This window comes from Metarhizium brunneum, chromosome 2 (assembly GCF_013426205.1).
Source record: "Metarhizium brunneum chromosome 2, complete sequence".
Taxonomy (NCBI): domain Eukaryota; kingdom Fungi; phylum Ascomycota; class Sordariomycetes; order Hypocreales; family Clavicipitaceae; genus Metarhizium; species Metarhizium brunneum.
The window spans coordinates 3392819-3410539 of NC_089423.1; the positions used below are offsets into that span (position 1 = coordinate 3392819).

At 52.2% G+C, this 17721-nt stretch overlaps 4 protein-coding genes across 4 annotated transcripts; all 4 read right to left on the reverse strand.

Annotated features, from left to right (window-relative positions):
- Positions 1-1381: 1381 nt before the first annotated feature.
- On the reverse strand, positions 1382-6205 carry Abca4_1 (Retinal-specific phospholipid-transporting ATPase ABCA4; the record flags this gene model as incomplete). Its single annotated transcript, XM_014691833.1, has 1 exon — positions 1382-6205. One exon carries the CDS (start codon positions 6203-6205, stop codon positions 1382-1384), a length of 4824 nt encoding a protein of 1607 aa, XP_014547319.1.
- Positions 6206-8328: 2123 nt separating this feature from the next.
- On the reverse strand, positions 8329-10834 carry rhp41 (DNA repair protein rhp41; the record flags this gene model as incomplete). Its single annotated transcript, XM_014691834.1, has 2 exons — positions 8329-9969; positions 10031-10834. The coding sequence occupies 2 exons, from the start codon at positions 10832-10834 to the stop codon at positions 8329-8331; spliced, it is 2445 nt and encodes an 814-aa protein (XP_014547320.1).
- An 864-nt stretch (positions 10835-11698) lies between these two features.
- On the reverse strand, positions 11699-12756 carry G6M90_00g039680 (uncharacterized protein; the record flags this gene model as incomplete). The annotated part of the gene is made up of 2 exons (XM_014691835.1): positions 11699-11747; positions 11804-12756. 2 exons carry the CDS (start codon positions 12754-12756, stop codon positions 11699-11701), a joined length of 1002 nt encoding a protein of 333 aa, XP_014547321.1.
- A 3834-nt stretch (positions 12757-16590) lies between these two features.
- Positions 16591-17709, reverse strand: SAT3_1 (Short-chain dehydrogenase/reductase SAT3; the record flags this gene model as incomplete). The annotated part of the gene is made up of 4 exons (XM_014691836.1): positions 16591-16814; positions 16890-16912; positions 16997-17546; positions 17619-17709. 4 exons carry the CDS (start codon positions 17707-17709, stop codon positions 16591-16593), a joined length of 888 nt encoding a protein of 295 aa, XP_014547322.1.
- Positions 17710-17721: the final 12 nt, after the last annotated feature.

Sequence of the window (17721 nt, forward strand, 5' to 3'; positions counted from 1 at the left end):
CTTTTCAGTTTGCGGTCGATGAATATAGTTTCGATCCAGGCATCTGGGATGCCCGCTGCGACACGAAGGGAGGCTATCAAATATACTTGGGTATCAAGCTTGGGCTCTTGATACCAGTTCACCCGAAAACGGACTTTTGCTATCACGACGCATAATTTACACGAGCATCAATAATTATGTCTTATGGAAACAAGCACATGGCGTTGGGGGAAGGGGAGCTGTGGTCGGAGAACACCAAGACAGAAAAAAAACAGGGCCGGTGTTTAGTGTTTTTGAATTTGGTGCATTGCAGGGTCGGCTTATGATATTTGATGATGAAAGAGCATACATGATATTCTATGAAGAGATACAAGCAACATATCATGGGGGGTTGCGAGGGTGCATTTTTTTTGGGTATGAGTTTGGGCTGTCTTTTTTCCTCATTTTGAGGTTGGTTGCTGAGGATAATGGATGCCACGGTCTTGAGGTTGAAATGGCCACTGGTTTAGCGGTCAGCTGATGTGGAAAAAGGTAGAAGTTGCAGGGAAGGCGCATAGACGTAATATACGAGACGCATCGGATGGGGAAATGCCGTTCAAGGTGCGTGTTCTAGTTGACAATGGAGAAGCATGGCGCCCTTGACACGTTGTCGTGAGAAATAAGATGGGCATTCGTGTCGCGAAACCAAGTATTTGGCAGCCGTGAAGCTGTACATCCCAGATACTGACTGTAGTACTAGTATACTCGCTGTTTCAGATTTTACGCTTGCACGATACTCGCATCATGCTTGTAATTTCACTTGACTACAGAGCGAAACAATACAAAAGTTAGTATTAGTATACTCAGTGCCACCAAACGTTGTAGGCACCATGCAGTCCGTCAATGCTGACAGTATTGTCGGCCCAAAGCCCAAAGAGCCGACTGAGTGCTCGTAACTTGCCCTCATCCAGGGCAGCCAATTGACCGCGGAGAGCGAAGAAGAGCACTGTGTATTCGCAGCAATCAAATGAGACGCTGTGGCTCGAATCCAGTCCATCAACGACTACAGAGTGGCTGGCGCGTCAAGACGGAGGAACACAAGTGAGAACACGTACACAGGTCTATTGACTTGTCGATAATGATAATTAAAAAAGTGGCGTTTCCCTCTTGGGCTAAAAGCTATCAAATAATCAAATCAAGTCGCTTCAACGTTTTTCGACAGGCGCGAGGCAAAAAGCCGCCGGCGCAATATGTGCCACCTTCATATGCAGGGACTTAAATACATGAATAGACGCGGCACCATCCGACGGTGCGTGGTATCTGGGATGATAACAAAAAAAAAAAAATGAGACGAGACCTTGAACGCCGTTCACCGTATGAGACTCTTATCCACAAAAACACATCTTGTTGGTATTCATTGGCTTTATTTCTTAGGATGCTTGGGCTTGATCATCTTGACCCACCTGCTCTCTTTCTTCTCTTCGTAATTCTCTTCCTTGACATTGTGTTGGCCCACAATGGTCAAGAAGACTTGGTCCAAGGTGGTGGGACTGACGCTGTAGTGACTTAGGCCCAGCACCTCCTTATTTTCTTCCAGGAGGACGATGAGTTGGCCTATGGCGCTGCCTTCGCGGGCGGCGTGCGCCGTGTCGCTGTCGTGCGATTTAATGTCCTCCGGTTCGCTGTTGGCGGATTGCTTTTGGAGGGCCAGCACCTCGCTTGCGGAGACGGAGAAGCGCAGCTGTCCGTGGTACGTCTTTGTGTCTACGTTGGCGGCCGGCAGGCGGGTTTGGATCCACGAGATTACGCGCTGCATTTCGTGGTCGGTGGTTCGAGGGGCGGTCCTGGACACGAGATGGACGTGGAGGATGTCGCCGAAGCGATGGCGGAGATTGTCTGGGGTCCCCAGGGCGAGCATGCGGCGTGAGAGGATGCCCGCTCGTCCAGCGAGGGCGTCGGCCTCCTCCATGCTGTGGGTTGTGAGGAGGATGGAGCGGCCGTGGACAGTGGCCGCGAGCGTCTTCCACATGATTCGTTTGGAGGCGGCGTCGAGGCCGGACGAGGGCTCGTCGAGGAGGACCACGGTGGGATTGCCCATGAGTGCGATTCCCAGACTGAGCTTGCGCTTGTTTCCTCCAGAGAGGGCGTAGCCCATCCGGGATGCAAATGCCTCCAGGCCGACGGCTTGCAAGACTGCCGAGACGTTGTGCTCGATGTCGGGGATGCCGCGGATCCTGGCGTAGAATTCAAAATGCTCCCGAACAGTCATCTGATCTAGGGCATCGACTTGGGGACACACGCCGAGATGTCTTCGTGCAGCGGCCAGGTCTTTGGACACGGATATATCCTCGACGAAGATGTCGCCACCATTACGGCTTGGCTTGATATCGCCCCGGATGAGAGAAATAGTCGTCGACTTGCCGGCACCGTTGGGGCCCAAAAGGGCAAACACCTCGCCGCGCTTGATGCCAAAGCTGACATTGTCTACTGCCGTGTTCTTCCCGAAAGATTTTGTCAGGTGTATGACGCGAAGACCATCTCCCATTTGCCCTGAGCTAGTTACTCGGGTCAGCTCGTCGGCCGTTTCTGCATCCAGCTCTTCAGCAACCGTGACGGGTTTACCGCGGTCGAAAAGACCACGGACAGATGAGCCGACGTTGCCGCTGTCGAACCACAGCAGTAGGCCGAAAAGAACGAGGCATTGGATTATCAGATACAGGATGGGGCCGCCGTACTGCACAAGTCCGGTTGGCGTCTTTGATATTTTGTCGCCGTCGCAGGCCGTTGCAAAGAGATTTGTCGCCAGAAACATGGCTCTGGTTGCGTTCGCAATGGGTGAGAAGACCGAGATGACAAAGTGGCATATGAGCAACGATGAGTCAATGCGGTCAACCTGAACATATGTGACTACACATATGTATGAAATCAGATAACCAAGGAAGAAGACTGCTTGCGAGGCCGCCGACCAAGCAAAAGTTGCCAACTGGGATTTGGTGAACAGGGAGATAAAGTACGAGTATAGGATCGACGCGAGCCCGTACAGGAAGAAGACAACAAAGACATATTCCAGATGATACCAGACGTTGGACATACCAGCCCACAACGCAGTCAGAAGTGCAGTAGAAATGATGGCGACAGTAAAGTCGAACAAGAGGTAGGCTCCCCAAAGCGGGAATGGCCGAACACCGTTGGAATACTGCAGAGCGCGTACAAATCGTCTCCGCTCATTGCTCGGGTAGAGAGCGAAGAATGCGGGATAACAAGACAGCGCTAGGCCCATGTAAATGACAAGACTTAGGGCATCGCCAATACCGGGGTTGAAGGGCACGTCAAACGAGGACCAGGTTGTGGCAATGGTTGTGTTGGTAAGGAAGACGTCGAGGAGCTGCTGGGCAGTGATTGAGCTGCTAATGAACACGTTGGCTACCCAGCCAACAGCGGGATTGGAGTTTTCGTCTCCGAGCCACATCGCCGTGGTGATGTTGCGAAACTCGTCATTGATATGCTGCTTCCAAGAATCAAAGGTATCAACCAGTTTGAGATTTTGTAAAGCGGCGGAGCCCACAGAAGCACCACCTCTGGAACCATTGAGTATCGGTTGCAGCAAGCTGTTCACAGTTGTAATGGGGAGCTTGGAAGTTGGGCCGGCCAGGAAAACAATCGTCATGTTGTTCCTGACTTGGGTAAAGGCGTCCTCGGTTCCAAAGGAGGAGTCTTGGTCAGCGGGTGTACAACCGACTTGTTTCTTGCCCCTGACATAGAGAGCGGTGAGACCAGCGGCAAAGATAGGCAGAAGAAACGCGATGAGATACAATATCCAAGTGCGCTTAAGCACAGTAAGACGCTTTCTGTAGAGAATCATGGCTTGCTTGACGTAGCTAACTCGCTGACCATCGAGCAGCTTAAAACCTTGAAGCGTGGAGCTCCCATTGGAAGAAGATAGGTCCTTCTCATTTGCGCTGTCCACTTCTCTAGGGACACCTGCATTGACATTTTTAAACGCCTCTTCATCGTTGATTTCCTCGGCAAGCTGGAGGAATACATCCTCAATCGTTGGGCCAGAAAAGCGGTACTGAGTGACGCCGGTTTCCTCTAGAGACTTGATGACTTGAGCAGCCAGATTCGACGTGGGTGCCATATAGGTAACCAAATCAAATTCTTGCTGCTTCCGGACTCCCGGAATGCTAGGCAAGTGTGCTGTCTCAGTGTCCCCTCGCACATGAACACGGTACCCGCTGCCAAACCTATCTTTCAGTTCCACAGATGAGCCTTCAGCGCGGAGAGTTCCCTTGGACAGGATAGCAATGTGGTCAGCAAGGAGATCTGCCTCATCCAAGAAGTGGGTGGTGAGAATCAAGGTGCGTCTTCCTCGTTCTGCGAGGAGAATATCCCATATTTTCCGTCGAGATAAGGGGTCCAACCCACTGCTGACTTCATCAACACAGCAAACCGCACTTCCACCAGTCAACATCATCCCCAGCTGCAACTTTCGTTTCTGGCCGCCGGACAGGGTTTTGGCTAGAGCATTGCGTTTGGGAAATAAGTCAATCGCCCTAATGAGTTCCAAAATATCATCTTTGGAAGCGGGAGCGCCTGGGGCCTTTAGTCTGTTGAAAGTGACAAGATGCTCCTGGACAGTTAGATCGTCCCAAAGGACATTTTTCTGCGGTGCAATACCAAGCCCGCCCCTGCCATCGATGGAGATGGAACCGCTGGTCAGCTTGTGCAGACCTGCGATTGCATCTAGAGTGGTACTCTTGCCACTTCCATTTGCTCCGAGCAGGGCGACAATCTGACCTCGACCTGCTTGGAGGCTGAGCTCATTCACGGCCACCACAGGCTCGCGGGGCTTTAATCTGGAACAGAACAGGCGGGAGACGAAGCTGGGATAGTAAATCTTGGTGAACTTGTCCAGTTCAACGGCATTCTCAACCAGCGAGCTCTCGCCGTCGTCTTGAAGTTGAATCTTGCGCCCCTCTGTGGTTGTGCCGTGGAGTTTCTTTTCAACTATGGCACCGAGCAGTGGATACACAAAGATTTGAGCAACGACGATGATGAAAAAGACGATGCCAGGCATCTCCCATGAGCTCATGGGCGGGCTCTTTGCAAGATCGGCCGCAGTGTTCCACTTCTCGAACTTGGCCATGAATGTGAAAAAGTAGACGTAGTTGCAGGGGGCAAAGAGCACCGACAGGGTGGCAACGGGGCCAATGGCTGGCCGCGTGAGAGCCTGGGCTAGAATGCCGAGGAGAAGGATGGTGATGGTGGCGGTAATACTACTAAGTTGAGCCTTTTTGAAGAAGGAAGCAAAGAGAATGGACATGGATGCAAACGAAAGCCCGGAGAACAAGTTGAACAACAGGACGATGACGACGCTGGTGTTTACGAAGACTCCAAATCGGATAATGATGGAGCCGATTATCCATGCAGGAGCGTAGATGAGAGAAAACGACAAGTGATGGGCAACGATGCGGACAGCCTGAGCTTTCCATGGCTTGTCCGTCGGCATCATGGCGTCGAGAAGCTGCGACATGCCACTTTCACGCTCGGTAGCAACAAAGCCAGTAAGGTGGTACGTGATCCACAGGATGTTGGCAATGAATGCAACGGCCATGAAGTTGATGATGGACTTGTGGTAGGCCTGGAGGACCTTTGTATCCCGTTCCTTTTGCGAGATGCTGGCAAAGGGCAGCCCCTCGGTTTTGGCCAAAAGATCTGAGCTGGAACCATTGAAGGCGGCAATGACGGCATTGACAGCCCTCTGCATGGGCAGGACGTACACTTGCTCGACATTGGTCGACACGCGCACGTCAAACTTGACGGGTTCTCTCCAAAAGGCAGCGTCAGTTCGAATGGTGTAGTTCCAAAACCCGCCAGGGCCCTCGGTTGGCGATGAGCGCATCACAACGGCGCAGAAGCAAGTGGTAACTCCGCGCAAAGTGCTGCGGCAAGTCGTGACCAAGTCGTCTTCGTGGCTCACCCTGACAATGTCCATGGGTACGTCAGGCGCGCCGGTCGTCGTTGTATCATTGGCAATCTTGTCCAGAACACGGTCGATATCGCCGCCTGCATATCCATTGTTGACGAGAACAATCTTGCTTCTCCCACTGCCCTTGGCAACGCGAAAGGCCTCGGGCAGGGTCATGATGGGACGAACTTGGCCGATACCGTAGTTAGAAGGTGGGACAAACAGATTCTTGGCAAAGGTGAAGAAGGATGCTAGAATGATGGGCAGAAGAAAGGCCATTACGAGACAAGTTGTCTTGTGGCGAAATAACACTGCCCGAAAGTTCTTGGACATTAAAGTCCATATCTGCTTTCTGACCACCATGATCGGCGGCGGCCAAGGTCAGCAGATACGGTGGAATAGCGGTAAGGAGCTGGCCGGTGAGGTTTTCGGTGAGCGAGGCTTGAATATCATTTCCTGAGGTTCGAGTCGATTGGAATAGCCTGGGTCGTCACATCACCTCGCGCCGCACAACACCAACTGCGGGAAAAAGATGGAGCGAGCGAAACAAACGAATGAATAATTCAGGGGCCGACAGAAAGGAAATGCAGCCGTAGCCAGACGCGAGTGTATATTTGAGTATGTGGGTGTGTAGCGCAACTGCAAATGAGTAGCTTGCCCTTGGTGTCAAAACCAAGGCCGGTCGTACTTGGGGACCAGGAGGGGTGCCTGAGGTGTCACAGTTGCAGTGTCAAAGGGCGATATATGGTGGGCGACACCGTTGACGTGGATAAGTACAAGTACGAAGCGCAGACTGAATGCAGAAGGGGACAGCAGGTCAAAGAGGTGGTCGGTCTTGATGGGGTCCGATGTGATCAGGTCGTGATGTCACCAAGGAAGGCTTGCACCCCAGAGGAGAGGCGTCTGGTCAGATTAGAGTTGGATTGGTGCGGTGAGCGGCCCGCGCCTTGGGAACACGAGACGTGAAAATCAATATTTAATGTCCTGGTTCCTTTCCTGTTGATGCATAGCCTCGCCCATCGGCTCTCGGTGTGTTGAACGAATGTGGCCAAGCACTCGGTTGACGCCCCGGTGTCCAAGGTCGCGAGACATGAGGAGTTTTTTTTTGAATTGACTGATGGAAGGAAAGGAAGAGAGCAGGCAATATTGGATGACATGGCAGGGCGCAGCAGCAAGGAGCGGAATTGCACCTCGGACTAAGTATGCAGTTGGTTTGGGTTGTTGCCCGCCCCATCCGTCCTTGTTCTTTGAAGTCTGGTCTGGATTCCGGATCCACCTCGAATCGAGCAGCTAGCTGCATCACGACGGGATTGGTCAATGTCCGCTCTACTTGAGAGCTCATGTCAGTCAAATTAGAGTTTTGGCCGCCCGTCCAGCACTGACCTGACGGCCTTGCTAGCTGTTTGTGGCCAACCAACAACAAACACCACCATCGCATCGCCATCGCATCGCCATCGCCATCCAAGGAAACATGCGCGCCTCTCATCTGAGGCACTTTCACGTAAAGGCACCGCCACCAACCCACAATCTTCATACAGGTCCCAGTCACGATTCTACATAGAAAACGTAATCGACCAAACATCCAAAACCAGGGTCTCAGACTTGGCTCATCATGTCTCTCATCCATCCATGCCCAAGTGGCTAAGACAAATCCCTAATCCCCAGATAACGTGGCGTATTACGTGCATAACGCTATCGTGTTCATGTCCGCCATATCAAATCCGATCAAGTAAATTCCGCGGTGCCCCCGGTAGTATCAATGATATTAACCATAATAATAGATATAACCACCCTGATAAACCGGCAACATTGTTTCATCATCAACAACAATCCGCCCCTCAAAAGCAAGCCAGGGGGTTTCCTTCGATGAGACGCCCGGGACCATCAAACCTTCCCAAACATGAAAATTCGAGATCTCAATCTTCCCCACCTCGCCTCACGTCAATGACGAAAATGCTCCGTCCAAACCACGCCCAGCCCTGTCCGTTCATGCGAACCGCCAGTTATGTATAACCAAACGCCCTGCCGTGCTGGCCCTACGGAGCACACACGATAATAGTACGAATTGATTACACATTGTTACGGGCGTCAGGCCCCATCAATACCTGCCTCACATCGACGAGGCAACCGTGTCAAAAATCTTCCAGTTGCTTTGATGTGACAAATGAAATGACGCGTCGGCCAGGCGCTGCCGGGACGCGGATCCAGCCTCACGCCAACTCGATGTGCGTCTTAGCAACAAATCCCATGTCCATCTCTGTCCGCGCCGATAGACGGACTTGGAATCACGCGCACGACTTCCATCTTAGTCCACACCAACTAAAATCTTTCATCTCCGCCACCGGAACCACTCACTTCATCAGGCCAGCTGTCGTTAGCAACTTCATTATATCATCATGCTCTTACTCTATTATGAACCCGCCGCCCTCGCTGTCGTCATCGATAACCATGTTAAACTCATCCGTGACATCACTTTCCGCATTAGCCAGCTCCGCCTCCATCTCGGCCTCCTTATCGGCCTTTTTCCTCTCATCCTCGTCCACACGGCTCCATATTCTCTCCCGAATACGCAATCCCATCAGAAGCCTTCTCCACATCTTCAACGCCGCTAGTCTCTTTCGTTCATCTTCCATCTCTTGCTCTACATCTGTGAGCCCATCAATCACAGACCGAATGGCTGCCTCGAATTCTTTCGCAACAACAATTCCGTTGAGAACGGCTGTCCCCTGTCGTCCTTTGAACTGGAACCCAGTCAGGGCTGGTGCGTAGTCGACGCCCACTATGAATGCAGCTCGGGCTGCGTGCTCGTGAATAATGTGCACCGCTCCCTTGGGTATCATGCTAGGCACGTAAGCGTCAATGTTGCCAAACTTATTTTTTGGTACGCGTCCGTTGCGGACCGCCGGCGCCTCGTAGAGTTCCGTCTGCTCGATAGTGTATATGGGCGTGCCGGCATCGTCGTCCATGTCTGCCTCGTCTCTGTCGTCAACCCTAAATCCTTTGCGGCGCGCCGTCTTTTGTAACCACTTGGCTGGTATTTCATTGGGCTTCACTTCTCGCCCCATGCGATACCACTTCTCGGCGCTTCGTGCTGTGCGAACATCCCTTCTTCTGTATATCTTTTCTAAAGGACCACGACTTCCAGCACCCACCGTCCCTGACGGTTTTGCTTCAGGCACGAGAACTTCGTGTCGCCTCATATGTCGCTCCAACGCAAATACAGGATGGTCCTTAAAGTCCTGTACATTTCTTGGCATCGGCTCTCGGGCTTCCACACCCGTCAACTCATTCTCTTCGATTTGGTCCAAGTCTGTCGGATGCCGTCGTCGAAAAGACTCTAGGGCCATGCGCCACCACTGCCCGCCGTCGTCAAGAGGGGTTTCAACCCTCAAACGGCGAGTCTTGGCTGTGTAGGCCTTGGCATATCTCCTTGTCACGTCCTTTGCCGTCCCATCAGCTTCGAATGCGACAACATAAGCAAGACAATTCTCTTTGTCGGTAACCGGGGGCTCGAATGCTTTTGTTTTCCAAAATGTACGCGTCACCACAGGGTCAGCAGGCTGCCATTTTTGATGTCCAGCATCCAATACCTCTACCCAGTAGACCGGATGAGCTGATTCGCGAATGCGTATCGGCGCTTCGAATGCCCTCCGCTCCTTTGGAGCAGCAGGTCTAGGTTGAAAGTTGTAAGCCGTGGCATTCGGGTGGCCCAGTCTTCGACGTGCACTTGAGCCGCCTGCAGATCCCGTCGTTGTGCCAGCACTTGCGGCAAGAGCTTCGTATTTCACCAAAGCCTCCTTTGTTCGTTCAGTTTGTGTCGTCTTAGCAGCGGATTTCGCCACTTTTGGCTTTGGCAACGTCGGGGCACCGGGTGCAAAGGACAACGGCTGCAGCGAACACACCAATCTTGCCCGCACACCAATGCTTCGCAACAAAGCACAGTATAGCTGTGCGCCAACGTCTCTTGACCCCTGCAGTTTCTTCGCCGCTTCGCGGAAGTCAGCGCGGTCTAGGCATGAATCCAGATCCTCCGCGGGCTCGTACTATGGCCCCCCCTTCTGTTAGACTGTCGTCAGAAACAAACCAGTAGTAGCAGTAACGTACATCTTGCAACTGGCCCGCATCTTCGGCCCAAAGAGCTCTTCGTAGCCCTCGCTCTGTAATCTCAAACTTGGCCTTCCACACATCAGATGCTTGTCTGAGGCCATTTTTCAAGCTCTCCGCCTGCCCAAACTGCGGCAGATGAGACCCCGGGTTGAGATAATTGACCGTTTTGTCAGTCAAGTGTGGCCGCAGGGATTCCTGTACTCGCTCATCGTTGCACCAGTGATTTCTCCGTGCGACGTGCGACAGAAGACAGACGAGATGGGTTTTATGTATGTCCACGCGACGCTCCCTCTCTTCCTTTGAAATCGGTTTGCGTCGCTCGCCTGGCCGTTTCGACGGTGATGCAGCAGAGATGTGAGCTGTCAAATTGAGTTCTAGGCTGTTCGATTTTTCGGCACTGGTGTTTGTATCCGCCAAAGGGGCAGAGAAATCAACATCTTCGAATTGTATATCTTCTTCTTCATCATCCTCATCATCGGACTCGAGCTCCACAGTCTGCACTGTTGGCACTGGTAGTATTACATCTTGAAATTCAACATCTTCATCCTCCCCGCTGCTTTCCTGGGTATCCAATTGCGCATCTGTCTTGGTTAGCCCACTTGGATGATCTGACAGAGGTCTCTGGGGTTGCTCCGGTGCCGGGCGCCTTCTTTTCAACGGGCGTTCTGGTGAGCTCTGTTCAGGCGCAGACACCCCAGCCTCAGTCAGCATCTGCTGATAAATGTCGGGTTGATCGTTGTTTCCACTGCCTTCTCCTCGCTTAGAGCTCCTTGAGGGAACAGTGCGCTTTCTCCCGACCATTCTTACGTCGCATATTTCCTAACGCCCGATGTTGCGGGTGAACTGAGGCATGTTCACAACTTGTGAACGGGGCAGCGTGAAGACACCTTCGTTGCGTCATGATCAGCGCGAACTGGGGCGCGAAATCACGTGGCCGTCTATGCATGTACGCTTGCCTTAACTATTTTAATTTCTTAAATTCTTAATTTTTATTGGGGGTTTTTTATAACGATAAATAAAACATCGGATTTGTAGTATTTAGTAGCAAATAAATCAAAGCAAAACCGATATTTATTGCTTCCTTCAAAGTAGTATATCTCTTGGGTTGGATTTCTATGACTGTGAGGTCTCCTTTGCTGTCCCAGGTCAGAGCCATTCCAATCCTCCGTATACATAACTACTGACCGGAAATTAACCACCAAACCGCGAACCGGCACCCCAGCTGAGAGTTGGAGCTAGTTCGACATAGTATTCTCCTTTATTTGCTACAAAGATGACATATCTCTCCTCCCACTACCTAGGTACTTACCGGAGTATTTTGGTCGACTCGACCTGCCCTGAGACCAAAGAAGTGGGTCCTGCCAAAACACCGGATCCCGTTGGTCCACCAGGTAATTTTCAACCTCCAATTTCCCTCATTCAACCTCACTCCGCAACGTTTTGTCCGACATGTCCCGTTTTAAAATATTGGGTTGAGTCTGATGGTTCGAATTAATCATCTATTTAACATTCGAAGTGGCAGATATACCGATCAAATAACTACAAATCCGCGCATGGACAAAACTCTACTCGAGTGTTGGTATTCGACAGAAAATCCCACGCAAAAACGCACACAAGCCATCACCTCCCTTTAACGCCGTGAAGTCAAAGTCAAAGTAACTTGATTTATTTGGTTACCCATCCCAGATAGTCGGCAACGATTAGAGTCACCATCCTGTCAAGTGTCAGAAGCCATGCATGGCTCAACGAATCATGTCAGGATAGACTTACGCGTGAGGGGCAATGCGGACATAATATGTACCGAAGCCACGATAGAATCGTAGCAGACCCTCTTGCCTAGCCACCTTGGTGAAGCAGTCAGCCATACCCTTGTAGGGAAGCTTCCCGTCGGGACCCTTCTGTTGCTTCTGCAGTCGAGTCTTGACGAAATCGAATGGCAAACTAAAGAAACTGGCAAAGAAACCGGCAATAGCACTAGCGCTTAGCGTCTGAGCTCGCACTGACAAATCGGTATTCTTCTTGAGTTGGACCTTGGCTTCACTAAAGAAGGCAAGCTGTCCAAAGTTGAGGGCCATGGCACGGACGACGGTTGGTGCTGCGCCAGCCCACAAGGCTCCAACACCCTCACTCCTGGCAATTGAGGATAGAGCATCGATGACAGACTTGTAGTTCTTCCTTTCAGCTAGAGGCTTCAAGCCATCGCTCTGCATGCGGATAAGAGCCAGATCGGCGGGATTACCGAACATTGCGGCCACACCTCCTGCAGCCAGGCCAGCAGTAGCCCTGTCACCAAATCCGACATCACGACCCTGACTCTTGGCTCTAGTGGTCAGCGAACCCATAAAAGTATCGAAGAATCCCAGGCGCGCGGTTGTATACACGGCTTGTCGCAGGAGGCCCGCAGACAGACCAGTGTAAAGGTCAAGGACCCTGCCACTAGCAACAATCTGCCGAGCAACCGCGATAGGACTGGTCTTGGGGCCGCCCGAAGTGCCTTCGCCAGCAAGTTGAATTCTGACTTTGATCATGTCCACTGGCTGAATGACAGTGGTAGCAACCATGCCACTGAGACCACCATTGATGAAGGGAAGAGCTGCTCTCATCCACGGGGTGTGCAGAAGATCGTGAGCGACGGCCGCTCCGTCGGCCCTAGCCACACCCATGACTTCAGTAGTCTTGTTCCGGGCTGATTCAGCTGCTTGCTTCAGTGAGCCGCCAGCCATTTCGGAGTCTGTTTGAAGACTTCCAATCTTTCTGTCACGGCCAGGGTTTCGAAATGTGAAGAATTCCGAGAATTCTGAGGTCGAGAGACGCGACACGGGGGCCGTGAGCCGAAAAAGCTAACGACAAAAACCGCATATGTTAGATTGCAATTTCACTGTATATGTGAAGGCTGGGTAGCTCGTCAAGAATGAGGCTCAAGACATCATTTCTTTGCAGCAGTTTTTGTCACCGAGGGGCTATAATGCCGCGGAAAGACTGAAGTTCGCCACTAAACAACATCGCTTGATGTCGACGGCATTCGGAATCCGCATTACCAAAAACCGCTCAACCATTTTTGGAGTAAAGGATGGGCAATTTCGTCAATTGCAGAAGTAAGCAAGTCCTTCACCGAGGTCTGCACGCATTGCCCAACTCCCGTGCCGTCGGAAGAGCTCCATTACTGCCGGCGATGGTGGATCCAGAAGTGACTCCGCTTGCTGTCGGACATTGGCTGATGTTGGGGTTTCTCGCCGGTATGGGTCCGGAAGAGCCATGATGGGGAATGACTTACCAGGATCAGAGCGAAAAGGAGTAAAGCCGGGACTTATACAAAGCGCAGTCAAGCTGGCAACAGAATGCCAACAGAAAACACGAAGCAGTCGAGAAGAGGCGGGAATTTGTAGCAAACTCGAGTGCGCGGAACCGAGGGCACGCGAGCAGCCACTATCGGGAAAGCGAGGCGGGGTCGTCGCAGGTTTCTAAGCTGGGAAAGCAGTCGAGAGACAAGGAGGAGGTGCGCAGGTGGTTTTGCGGGGTTGCTCCTGCCTGCGATGTACCGAGTACCCAGAGCCAAGGTAATGACACCAACGGCAATTCGGTTGGTGCGCTTGAAAATGGCCTAAACGGAGTCTATTTTCTTGTTTATTTCTTTTGGTTTTGGACGCGAAATGACTTGGACCCCAAGGGCAATCCTAAACTTGGAGGAAATTGCACTGGCAACAGCCACAGGAGAGTCACACGGCACCGTCAATGGGTATCGAACGCGGGCGGCCGGCTCGTCGTCGTGTAAGTAGCACTGACAGCTGCGGCAGCTCGACCGACTTGGACGAATGACGACGTCAATAAAGAATCCGGGATCAGCAGCCTGAATGACACTAGACGCCTTGCGCACGAGGCAGAGAGACACAAGCAAGCGCAGAAGCAAATGCGATGACGGAACACCGATAGAAGACCGAACAAGCCGAACAGCACGGCAATGGCACTTGCAGAAGGGATTCTGGAGAATATGCAGAAGACGCCTTGCACAGGCTTCGGGGGCGGGGACGAGGGGGATAAATAGATTCAACGGCGAGACCAAGGTGTAATACGCGTGACACGCCGCTCTGTACAGAGTCGGAGAGTTTTGTTGGACCACGCCCCCCAAGTTTACTTTGTTGGCATCGACGGGATGCTGTGGGATGCGATGGATGGAGGCTTGTGGCGTAGTTGATTTCCATCCATTGCCCACCCTCCACCACGAACCTGGACCAACGTTTGAACCTTGCCAGAAGTAGGTCGGATCCAGGTGTTTTGGGTGTGCGGTCACACATCAGGTTAATGATTGACCAGAGACGGTCTAGGCAACCTGAGATGTATCACCTGCAATTAGCTGAGGGGTTTACATGCTGTAGCGTGGTGCCGCCGTGGCTGGACCGGCTCAGTGATGCTCATGCTCGGCGTTGAAAGGCACGGAGTAGGCATATCTTGGCCATTGATACATGGGATGTAATAGGTTGGGGCCAACGACCCATGAGGTGGATGAACTGCTGGCTCCGTCATGGCCCGTAGCCGGATCCCGTTTAAGAAAGGATACAGTTGACAACTATGTACAATGGGGGCGTGCGAGTATGTGGAACATTGAAAATCTATTTGTCCTCGTTTCTGGCGGTAATTCTAGAATCTCAAAGGGGGAACTACCTAGCCCTGGTCCGTTGGCGGGGATGTGAAGCCAACAATCTGAAGTCAATTGCTGGCATCAAACTTGGTGTGGTGGACTATCAGACCAGACCGTGTATGTACTATCAACACGGCACGCTTCATGCATTTAAAAGATGAAAGCAACGCTCTGGTCCGAAATTATTGGCAATTGCCATGATTATTGGGGACACACTGGCGCCGGAAAACACCACCATAGTGACTACGCCTTACGGCATGCGCAAAGCAGGAAACGTTGCAGGCCTGCATCATCTCATCCCGTCCTGCCCACCGCTGGTGCATGCCCAGCTTCACACGGCCGTGTCGCGCATCTCCCGGGCTGTGTCGACCTTTGGTTTCAGGCGATATGGACAAGCTACCATGCCAACTGACATACGAGGCGATTGCGGTGCAACTGCCTCTTGTAAGGGCATGTGTTTGATTTGCCTTCAATGTTGACGACGGCACAATTCAGTGGCATTCCGGCGTCTAGAGGCGGGGCCATCGCTGCAGATGGAAGCTCCAGTGGCCCCACGCAGGACTTGAGTCTCCATGTCTGCAAGTGCGTGACAATCTTCCGGGGCCCGTCAGAAGCTGCCGAAGTGGATCCATCTGTCCAATGCCAAGGACTACGCCTGGCACCTTTACGCTTCACTACCCTCGGCTCTCGCTGTGCTCCAGACTCCAAAATGGCCAACTTATTTATTACGATTATTTTGCTTTAAAAAAAAAATGCTGCACAAGGGTATCCGATTTCGCACTGAACCAATTTTATGCCTCTGCGCATTCCCATGCGTTTTGACCCGGAAGCCCTGCTCCTAATGTCGGTGGATATCCCAGCGCGGCAGGGAGAAGCTCTGCCAGCACCTGAGACCCAAACCACCAATGACGTTGGCGACGAATAAGCACATGCAGCTGCTCAGCAAGCGACGGCTTGGCTAGGTTTGCCAGGGTTCCAGGCTCTTGGTATTTCAAGGCCCTCTTTTTTTCTTGTTGAGCCAGCGCGTCAAATCGCCCAATTCCATCCACAACCAGGCGCAGGCCCGGCCCACGACGGACAATCAACCATCGGAAAGCAAATCACGCCGTGTCTCTGTCGCCGGAAATTGTATCGGGAATGCGGAGGTAGCGTCCGGCTACGCCTTGTTTGAGCAACCTTATCGTGACCGGTCTGATTTCCGAGCGATTCACCACAAGACGTCCGTCGGCTGTGGCCATGGCTGTGGCCTGGCCGACTTCTTCCGAACCGACAAGCCCAAGTTTGTGCACCTCGCGCCGACAGGGCTACAGCAGACCACCAAATTTCCCATCATTCGGTAATTTTGCGATTGCAGCACTAATATGACTGGGTACTAACAGAAATGCCGTGTTATATGGCACATATTCCCGTCCCGAGCTCGGAATCCAAGTTGGCTCACGCCTAGCGTCCTTGACAATCGCCTCAACTACGTCTGTGGATCCATGGCCATGCCCAAAAAGCATATCGTAATTGCAATCGAGTAATATCACAGCTCAGACATCGTCTGCCGCCTCTTCTGGTGTTGGGCTGCGGCTTAACAGCGCTAATGCCGCCGGTGGCCGATCCAGCCTTGTCGGATCTCCGACGACCTCAACATCTAGAACACACAACACCCTCCAGAAACCGGTCAAGACCAGCTTCCGGCCCCACGTGTGTTGGTACAAGGATGTGATGACGTTTATCTTGTTCAATCAGAGACTACGTTTTACTCAACTTGACGTTCTGCGTTACCTAACCCTTTGGCCTTGGTTGCGGGCCCTGCTGCTTCACATCCGTGTAGGCCCTGACTCTGCACCCGCGATATCCCTTGCCATGTTGTCTAGTGGATAATCAAGCGCAGATTAGAGGTACAAACCGTCCAAAGAGACATCATACAGCCCGTCTAATTGATTGACGGAAACGTGTTTAGACGTCCCCCGTCCAGGACTACGACGACGCCATTGCAGTATGAGCCCGCTTTTGATGCTAGATACAGGATAGTTCCAGCCATGTCTGCCTCCTCGCCAAGCCTTCCCATGGGAATCATTGTGGTCGGGACTACGCCATATCCTCCTGCTTCACCCCTGTATTGCTGGATGACGGAGTCTGTCATTTCACTCGGGAATACTAGACGAAGCTAGTCAGCCTCGATATCCGAGCAAACTCAGTCGGAGGTCCATTTTCATGGCCGAGAACACTTACTTCCAGGGGCAATACAATTCGCCCTACACGTGAAATACAAGGAATACGTCAGAGGGAAAAAAAATGCAACAAAATAACCGGGCAGCCACCGAGCATCAGGGACTCACCGTATGTTCCATCGGGGCAAAGCCGTCGCAAGCTGTTTCGATGCTAGGATCGCCGCCGTCTTTGACTGTCCATAAGCCCAACCGGCAGTGGATGTCTTGTTGAAGCCGGCAATCGAGCTGGTAATGACTACCTGGGATTGTTGCGTGACATTCTTCTTCTCGTTCCCCCGACCAAGCAGCTTCAAGAACGCCATGGTGGTGTACCATACCGCAACTGTGTTGACGGCGAACGTATCGACGTACTCATTTACGTCCCGAGCAAAGTTGCCGTCTGCCCACTCCTCCAGAGTCGTTTCAGAAGACACGGCCGGGGCTGATGGGCCGGTAATTCCAGAGTTGCAAATCAAAATGTTCAGGTATCCCGAGTCCTTTTCGACCAACTTGGCCGCTTCCCGAAGACTCTCCTTGGATGTAACATCGCATTGTACGGGTATTGCATTTGGTCCAATGGAGGAAGCGGCCTTTTCGAGAACCTCTAGACGTCTACCTGCAATGTATACCTTGGCAGCACCATTCTTGATCAATGCCTTGGCAAACATAAGCCCGATACCTGTGATGCCGCAGTTAGACTGCTGACGAGTTCATGTCTTGAAAGTCAAGTATTGATAGGCCCGGGCCTCACCTGTCCCAGCCCCGGTGATGAATGCAACAAGACCGTCCACGTTGAACAAGTCTAGGGCTGAAAGGGAAGCATTGTCTGGTTGGGAAGACATGTCGGCTCTCTG